Source organism: Macrosteles quadrilineatus, unplaced genomic scaffold, assembly GCF_028750875.1.
Source record: "Macrosteles quadrilineatus isolate MER2022 unplaced genomic scaffold, UCM_ALF_1.0 Scaffold_1__1_contigs__length_201487025, whole genome shotgun sequence".
NCBI classification, from domain to species: Eukaryota; Metazoa; Arthropoda; class Insecta; order Hemiptera; family Cicadellidae; genus Macrosteles; species Macrosteles quadrilineatus.
Window position 1 is genome coordinate 189,376,120 of NW_026542594.1, and position 9,827 is coordinate 189,385,946.

The 9,827-nt window shown below is 37.6% G+C and overlaps 1 protein-coding gene across 1 annotated transcript; it reads left to right on the forward strand.

Annotated features, from left to right (window-relative positions):
• The first annotated feature begins 2,523 nt into the window (after positions 1-2,523).
• LOC128992486 (uncharacterized) lies at positions 2,524-5,576 on the forward strand. Its single transcript, XM_054416081.1, has 2 exons — positions 2,524-2,638; positions 3,983-5,576. The coding sequence occupies exons 1-2, from the start codon at positions 2,630-2,632 to the stop codon at positions 5,543-5,545; spliced, it is 1,572 nt and encodes a 523-aa protein (XP_054272056.1). The 5' UTR covers positions 2,524-2,629; the 3' UTR covers positions 5,546-5,576.
• The last annotated feature ends 4,251 nt before the right edge of the window (positions 5,577-9,827 follow it).

The following is a 9,827-nucleotide window of genomic DNA, read 5'->3' on the forward strand; positions in this document are numbered from 1 at the left end:
TCATAAGGTTAACATGGGAAACCCCAGAGCCACTGGTCGGCGGATCACGAAATTGATGGTGTATAAACCTATTCCATGGAATTCTACACGTATGTACCAAGTTTCGTGGCAATCGGTTCAGCGGTGTCTGAGTTTATCATTGCCAAACAAATATATATATATATATATATATATACAAACATCCTCTTTTATACTTATGGATATGGGTAAGGTATGAGTGTAGAATGAGGTGAAATTCTTTGAGTAACTTTTTGTTACTGACTAGACCAGCTGATTGGCCAAGTGTTGCCTTTATTTGGTCAAGCCTAATGATTATACAGAGCTACTAACTTTCCTAAACATCGAACTGGTGGGTTTTGACATAGACGAAAAGAATTAAATATAGGATGTCAGCCGTGCTGTGGTTACCATGGTTACCATAGGTTCCGGCGCACACCGCTGGGAGTGGCATGTAGTGACGTAGTGCGTTCGCCGTAACTACATGGCACTCCTAGCGGTGTGTGCCAGAACCTATGGTAACCTTAGCACAGCTGACGGTCTATGTTTAATTATTTTTATGTATTGTTTTGATTACCAAGCAAGCACTATAACCACTCAACTACCTAAGTAGTATCAGTAGGTAAGTAGGTATCAGTATTTCGTGATTCCAAGGGTAAAAGACATACACACCAATATTTTATACTGTTGTTACGGTCTTGTGTTATTCTATAGGCCTTCTGTGAATATAATTACAGTAAAGGATAACTATGTGGAATAGAAGAAGTTAGTTATTGTTAACCATATTAGCACACACTCGTATACACGATCATGATGTTATTTTGTCACAGCGTAATTTCACCTTTGTGCCTCAATCAAAACAAACCCAACCCCTGGTATCATTACCGCCTGTCGATGTTTTGAAGGCACAATAAATTGATAGACTGGGAACGACAACCATCAGAACTAAGCCTACAAAAAATATTGATAATGGACAGCAAGTAAGTTATGGGTAGTTTTCAAACAATAACAAAATCATTTATCATCATCATTCTTTATTGATTTTTCCCTCAAAGATTACATAAAATAAATACATTTTCCAAATACAATTGCACGAAAAAATTATGGAATGTCACAAGAATTTCCTAGGATAAGTAAAATATATCCAACATACATGGCAAAGATTTCCCACCGGTATCAATTATATTAAACGGTATCTATTATGTAGTCCAATGGGTAAAAAAATAATAATTTATCGTTTGTATTTTCGTGGTCGGAAATAATCAAAAACTAAGAAATAAGGAGTACAATGCCAAAGAGACTATTATCTTCGTACTTGATAGAAAAAGGCTAAATTCTTAAAGGTATACTAAACCCTGAGTCATAAGTGAATGGCATTAATTGGTTGTGCTGCTCGTAACACTCGATGTGATAAATACATATTTAATCCCTCAAGTTGGTGTGATATGCTGAACACTCTGGAGAATACCTTCCTCATACGCATCATAGAGGATTACCTCCGGTTCCACCACCTCTATGATTACGGAAGGCTCGTCTACGGTGAATGTGCACTTCTGGTGCCGCCCAAGGTTCCATACTCGGTCCGGACCTCTGGAACACGTACGACAGACATCTGAGGTCTGAGATGACTCATAAAACCGATTTTTAGTTGGGTACAAATATGACTTTGCGGTTTTGATTGCCACCCATTGTGTTGAGCTGGTCCAATGAAAACTGAACCGAGTCATTTATACCATCAACGCATGGATCACAGTCTCTGGCTCACTTTGAGCAAAACCAAGATCGTGATTCTGACCACAAAGTGGATGTATTCCATCGTGTTGTTGAAGGTGACACTGAAGTTCATAACGTCCGTGCTACCATCCTCGTTGTACCTGTTGTCAGTGGATATGGTCATCCTAATGATAAGGGGGAGGACAATTGGCCCTGTGTGTCACAGTTCCAGGTTATTTACCACTCCGCACTATTTACTAGTTAACTTCTCCGCGCAAAGCAGCTTGACTTTGAATGCGATGACGTCTAGGCCATAAAATAACTGAATGCCAGAAACAATTGGAACCTTAGGGCCAGGATCACATGTTGGCCTGACTTTAAGTAATGCTATGAACCATCTCAGGCATGTGACCAACATAGTAGAGGGGGTGAGTTATTGAGTATTCTGTTCAATCTAAGAGTCGCGCCCCAAAGGCGTCGTAAAGAGTGCTTGTACGTTTATAATAAGCGTCATTATTATAATAAGTTAAGTACCTGTGTGTGTAAACGCATTATTTTACCTCCTCTCATTAAGAAAATTACGTCAACGGGTTATAAACATTATTCTTTTAATAAAAAACCCTGTTTGATACCTTGGACATTGTTATACAAATGAAGATCTAAAGGTAAATAAAGTTACAAAACAAAAAATAAAGAACAAACATAGAATTTTTAAAATATATAGCAAAATCTATTGCATTATTTTAAGGCTAATGAAAGCTAGAGTGGTATTGTACGCTGGCATTCGAATTGATAACACAATAAGCAGGTATTGTGGAATGGCTGTGGATTATAATTACTTTTGTCGTAATTATTGTTCTGTTCACATAACTGTTGAAGCGTTTCGCAATCGAACCGCAGGCCAGTAGAATTCAGCAAAATGCGCTTGGTAAGTACTTGTTGAATATGAAATTTCTAAATTCACAAAACTTTTGCAGTATTTAAAAATAATATAAATATAAAATAAATAAAGTAAGTTAGAGTTAATTTTAAGTTTTGTATTGCAATTTAGGATAGCGTAATGTTCAGCCTTATGACTGATAGGTTGATTTATATAGTGTGAAGTTTAATTTCTGTTTAATACATGATTATTAGTATAACAACTAATTCAAAGAATACTCTTTATTGTATTTTAGTCCTTGAAGCACCAATAGATTGTCTTAGGCCATAAGGTGACATCAGGTAACTAAACACTTTTTATATGTCAAATATTTGGTCCGGAAACACCGCTACAACAAAAATGATAACCAAATCTGTTGTGGCTGTGTGAAATTTAAGGTATTACAGCAATAACACATCAAAGAACCGAACACATAAAGAACCGTATATGTAAATTGTGTACACAAAACGTCAATGCCAATGACGTATGGAGGATAGGGCCGTTCTATTTTAGCTTTTAAAGTGTCAATAGCTAACCAAATCAGTGAAAACTCTCATATGAGCCAAGCACTACACTTAGGCTTTATATCAGCGACCACGGAATTAAAATTTGTATTCTATGGTCGCTCCTTTTGACCAATGTGTGAGGTCGCTTATTTTCTCAATCAATGGCCGAGTTGTTCAAGTAAGGAATCAAGGCATTTTGTCTCCTCAACTAAACTACACAAATAAATTCGACTACAGCTTTATTATCGAATATAGCATTATCATTGAAATTTGATTGGTGAGGAGTTTGATTCTGTTTCGACATTTTTGTTTTATAATGGATTTTTATTTTTTTATTTTCTTGGTTATTCTATGGTCACAAAATTCTACACAACAACAGTAAAACAGTGAAACATAAAGACCGAAATTGAAACACTACTGATGATTTGTAGTGTAGTGTACGTAGTTTATTTTTCTTCGTCAAACTTTCATATTTAACATTTTCATAGTTTTCATTCTCCGCAATCCAACAATCAATACAAATCACTATCTGAAATACAATACAGTGCATGTGACGTCACTACCAATACCTCTTGTCATCAATCAGTTTTAAGTCCTAGTCTGAACCAGTTATCATTCTTTAGATCTTGGTTTCTAATGATGTCCTTTGACTTGTTTGATTACTGAATCTACCAGCGTCCATAATTATGCTCTTAAGCTGTAATACCAATCATTGTGGCTTATTAGACTTTTAACCTGTACTTGATACCAATCAATCCATTAGAAATATTAGTGTTATGGCTGAATTTCAAATGCTTTTTTCATAGTCAACAAAAACAACGTATCTCATATTGTGATTTTCTTACAGATACTTATACTAGGATGCCTTGTGCTAGTGATGGTCATAGCACCATCTGAAGGCTACAAATGGCCATGGGCGACAGGAACGGCCGAGGCAAAGTCAGAATCAGAGGAAGAGGTTCAAACAGGTCTCGTGACAGTGAAGAAACCTCAAGGTAAACCAAAGACCGATCAAAGTAAGGATAAGTCAGAAGGTAAACCTGCGGATCCGAATCCCGCAAAACCTCAAGATAAAGTGAAGCCAGATTCAAATGATAAGGAAAATAAGAAGTCAGAATATAAACACGCAGTTCCGGAAGAAACCAAGCCCGCAGATCCGAATCCCGCAAAACCTCAAGATAAAGTGAAGCCAGATTCAATTGATAAGGAAAATAAGAAGTCAGAATATAAACACGCAGTTCCGAAAGAAACCAAGCCCGCAGATCCGAAGTCAGAAACTAAGCCCGCAGATCCCAAGCCGGCAACGCCTCCGACGAAAGATGTTGACTCTAAAATCTCGAAAGACACCGAAAAAATAGCAACTGCATCGGCGTTAGCTTTGGCAGCAATGGCGGCTGCAGAGAAGAACTCGTATGGAGGACTCTACCAAGGCAAGAAACCTGAATCTGTGGCGAAACTTCAAACAAGTCTTGTAAAACAGCAACCATCTCAAGACAAGCCGAAAACTGATTCCAACGATAAAAAGCCAGAACCTAAGCCTACAGATACAAATATGATAACTCCGGTGGTAAAGGTCGACCCTAAAGTCCCTACAGACCCTAAAACAGTAGCAGTCGCGTCAGCGGCAACCCTAGCAGCGGCGGCTACACAGAAGAAACCATCCAGAGGATTCTTCTGGAGCAAGAAACCCAAGGATTCATCAGAGTCCGATGAGGAGATTCCAACAGGCCTTGTCAAACAAAAACCAAAGACTGCTTCAAATGGTAAACCCACAGAACAGCTGACAACCCCTCCAGCTATAAAAGTAGACCCTAAAATCTTGAAAGACCCGAAAGCCTTGGCCGCTGTAGCAGCAGGAACCACAGCAGTGGCCGCTGCACAGAAGAAGATAGACGAAAACAACAAGAAAATGAGTCAAATGAAAAAGAAAATTAAGCTTGAAGACGAACTGAATATCAAAGACCGAGACGCGTCTCTTTCCGACCTCAATTTGGATGTTATAAGGAAATCGAGGCCTAAAATCAGGTGGACTCTGGCCGCATATGCTTTTGTCAACTTGATATTGTTCGTGGCTCAGTATGCGGGAAGTATAATAACACCACCGATTGGCCGAGTCATTTACGGGCTGGATTTTGCGATGAAGAAACTCGCAAGAGCACCTGTGAACAACATCTACGCCAAGTACGTAACAGAAAATGCTGACTACGGCCTTAGATACCTGGAGAAGCACGAAGACGTTAGGGGCAGTCTTAAAGTCGGGAAGGTTCTTCGCATAACATCTCACGACGGGCACATGACCCCGGTCAAAATACTGCGAATGAGCAAAGAAGATCAGATTGACCCGAAACTATTGAACTTTGTTGACAAATCTGTGTGGGAGCAACTTCAAGAAGTGTATGGTAAAATATAAAAACCTCATGAAGTAAACGAGTGATTGAAAACACTTGAGTTCTTGATTCCCTCATTTTAATAGATCCGGTCAAAGAACCGGATTTGTACTTGAAAAGTTAATTATTCGTGATCCGAATAAATAAGAATTTCGTCTAATATACGACAAATTGCGTACAAATTTAAATGTCCAATCACTGTCTGGCAATTTCTTACACAACAACTCGTTGCTTAAGTGTACTGATTTTATAAATGGTAACTAAGGTGTCATGGGTGACGCAATGATAAAGTTTGGCAAGAAGTATAATATAAACTGCTAGCTGAAGTCTATAGCTGAAAATACATTAAAAAGGTAATATTCCTGAAGTCCTTGGACATCTCTCTCGAATCTTTTAAAGTTCGGTTCATAGGTGTAGAACAACTTGGCAAACACAACATATTTTCAAACAAACAAATGAACAATCGGAATGGCATGCAGCCAATATTGTAAAGCTATCATATATTTAAAGTTTTTCGATATTTGGGCCATAAATGGATTTGAATTTAAACTAATTTGGCCTAGACTCTGCATTTGGTATACATTTATCAATCTTCAGGACGGTTATATTTTTTAACTTTGTTGGTTAAAGATACAAAATGTCTGTCAATTTTGGACAATCTTTGAATGAAATGATTAATTAAATCCAATTACGGTTATACATGTTTTCGTGAAAATGTAACTTAATATTATGAGCAAATTATTTAAAAAGATGAAAATTACAATTATCATAGTTTACTTTAGTTTAAACTTGTCATAAAAACAGTTGGTTACAAGGAGGGATGTCAAGTTAGGTGCAAACAAGGAAAACAAATTGCTAGTATAATTCATCAATGGCTCACAGTGTCTCTTTTCGACGCAAGCTAAAAAAGTTGGCGAATTTTGAAAAGATACGGTTAACCCATGTGATGAACCAATTTTTAGTCATGGCACCATAAGGATAATGTATTCACAAAAGGGAATGTAGTATTTACTAAGCGTATTGATAGCTTTAATTTTTTTTTTGCTGTTATTATTATTTGATTTGTTTTGGTTAATTGGATAAGGTTAGATGCAGACATGATGCAGGATGTGTTAAACTACCAAATAAAAAATAAACGGTATCAGCATTCTGACACATACTTTCTCCCATAAGTTTGTCAACAACCTTTATCATGTGTAAGCGGTGAGAGTAAATATACGGAAATGGGATTTATACAATTTTGTTCACAATTTAAAGAACTACATACTAAATTTTTATCGAAATCTTTCGGGCCATTTTTGCGAAAATCGGATTTTTCCGTTATTTTATGGGGTTTTATGGGAAAATAACATAATTTACAATAACTTTTGAACCATAATTTTTACGGAAATGGGATTTGTACCATTTTGTTCAGAATATAAAGGACTATAACATCCAAAAATTTTATCAAAATCGTTCGGGCCGTTTTTGGGAAAATCCTATTTTTCCGTTATTTTATGGGGTTATATGGGAAAATTCCCATTAAAAATATAAATGTTTTTAAAATGAAAAAAACGATCAAAATTTTAAGGATCATAACATACTATGTTAAAATAAAACCGGATTTTTTTCTAAAATCCTATTTTTCGTTATTTTATGGGGTTTTTATGGGAAAATAACATAATTTACCATAACTTTTGAACCGTAATTTTTACAGAAATGGGATGTGTACCGTTTTGTTCAGAATTTAAAGGGCTACAACATACCACATTTTTATCAAAATCGTTTGGGCCATTTTCGAGAAAATCCGATTTTTCCGGTTTTTATGGGTTTTTATGGGAAAATCCCCATTAAAAATCAAAATTTCAAAAAAATGAAAAAAACGCCTGGAGATGCCATGGATTAGAACCTACATACCAAATTTCATCAAAATCGGACCACGGGTGTAGTCCCTAGCTCTGTACACATCCAGACACACAGACACACACACACACACACACACACACAGACATCACTTTGAAAACCACTTTTTTGGGTCTAGGGGGACCCAAAACGGATATATCCACTCAAAACTCAAACTCGAAAATTTTGACGAAAACAATACTTTCTCCATATACTATGGTATAGGGGGAGAAAGTAAAAATAAGCTATACAATTTTTACATTACATTTGCAGTACTTTATATGAAACGGTATATTGATAAATTGTTATCTTTTGTAAAATCCTATACTCTAATACGAGCAAAGTTTGCTTGTATGTATGTATGTATGTATGTATGTATGTATGTATGTATGCTTGCACCAAGATCTCGAAAACGGCTCCGACGATTTTCTTCAAATGTTGTATATAGTTTATTTCTGGCCTAAAAACGAGTTTACTGCAATTAGAACTGCCAACAAAAATCTAATTACGTAGAAAAATGAAACTGAAAATCACATTTTTTTAACATTAGTCTTATGGGTTGCTAGGTAACCATGTTGGCTGAATTAAATAACAAGGAAAAAGTAAACAAAAGACTTGTAATTAGTCTATCCACAGTATACTAGCAAAACAAAATACAGTACAAAAGGAAAAACATCAGTTGTTACTATTGAGCAAAGATTATACTGAAGATTACTAGATTCTATAGTCAAGGGTAGCAGTGTGGAGTGTGGGATCTGTTTATGACGATTAGATTACGGTACCTGCAATCCTTAAATGCTATGGAAAGGGAGGAAAACAGGTCCACGACATAGGAAGTGGTGAAGGAAGTAGTAAAGGCGAACAGTCTGGAGTGTGGGAACTGTTTATGGCGATTGAATTAAGGTATCTGCAATCCTAAAATGTAATGGGAGGGAGGAACCAGGTCCATAACGTAGGAAATGGGGAAGGAAGTTGTAAGGCTAGCAGCGCAGAGTGTGGGAACCGTCTGTGGCATTTATGTATCTGCAATTCTAAAATAGTATAAAGAAGGAGGGCAAACAGGTCTACGACATAGGGAGTGGTGAAGGAAGTAGTAAGGGTGAGCAGTCCGGAGTGTGGGAATTGTTAATAACGATTAGATCAAGTTATCTACAATCCTAAAATGCTATGGGAAAGGGAGGGAATCAGGTCCGCGACGTAGGAAGTGGTGAAGGAAGTATTAAAGGCGAGCAGTCTGGAGTGTGGAAACTGTTTATGACGATTATATTAAGGAATCTGCAATCCTAAAATCCTATGGGAAGGGATGGAAAGAGGTCCGCGACGTAGGAAGTGGTGAAGGAAGTAGTAAAGGCGAGCAGTCTGGAGTGTGAAAACTGTTTATGACGATTAGATTAAGGAATCTACAATCCTAAAAAGCTATGGGAAGGGAGGGAATCAGGTCCACGACGTAGGAAGTGGTGAAGGAAGTAGTAAAGGCGAGCAGTCTGGAGTGTGGAAACTGTTTATGACGATTAGATCAAGTTATCTACAATCCTAAAATCCTATGGGAAGGGATGGAAAGAGGTCTGCGACGTAGGAAGTGGTGAAGGAAGTAATAAAGGCGAGCAGTCTGGAGTGTGGAAACTGTTTATGACGATTAGATTAAGGAATCTACAATCCTAAAATCCTATGGGAAGGGATGGAAAGAGGTCTGCGACGTATGAAGTGGTGAAGGAAGTAGTAAAGGCGAGCAGTCTGGAGTGTGAAAACTGTTTATGACGATTAGATTAAGGAATCTACAATCCTAAAATGCTATGGGAATGGAGGGTAACAGGTCCGCGACGTAGGAATTGGTGAAGGAAGTAGTAAAGGCGAGCAGTCTGGAGTGTGGAAACTGTTTATGACGATTAGATTAAGGAATCTACAATCCTAAAATGCTATGGGAATGGAGGGAAACAGGTCCGCGACGTAGGAAGTGGTGAAGGAAGTAGTAAAGGCGAGCAGTCTGGAGTGTGGAAACTGTTTATGACGATTAGATTAAGGAATCTACAATCCTAAAATGCTATGGGAATAGAGGGAAACAGGTCCGCGACGTAGGAAGTGGTGAAGGAAGTAGTAAAGGCGAGCAGTCTGGAGTGTGAAAACTGTTTATGACGATTAGATTAAGGAATCTGCAATCCTAAAATGCTATGGGAAGGGAGGGAAACAGGTTCGTGACGTAGGAAGTGGTGAAGGAAGTAGTAAAGGTGAGCAGTCCGGAGTGTGGGAAATGTTTATGACGATTAGATTAAGGTATCTATAATCCAATAATGCTATGGGAATGGAGGGAAACAGGTCTGCGACGTAGGAAGCGATGAAGGAAGTAGTAAAGGCAAGCAGCTCGGAGTGTTGGAACTATCAATGAAGATTAGATTAAGGTATCTGCAATCCTAAAATGCCATTGGA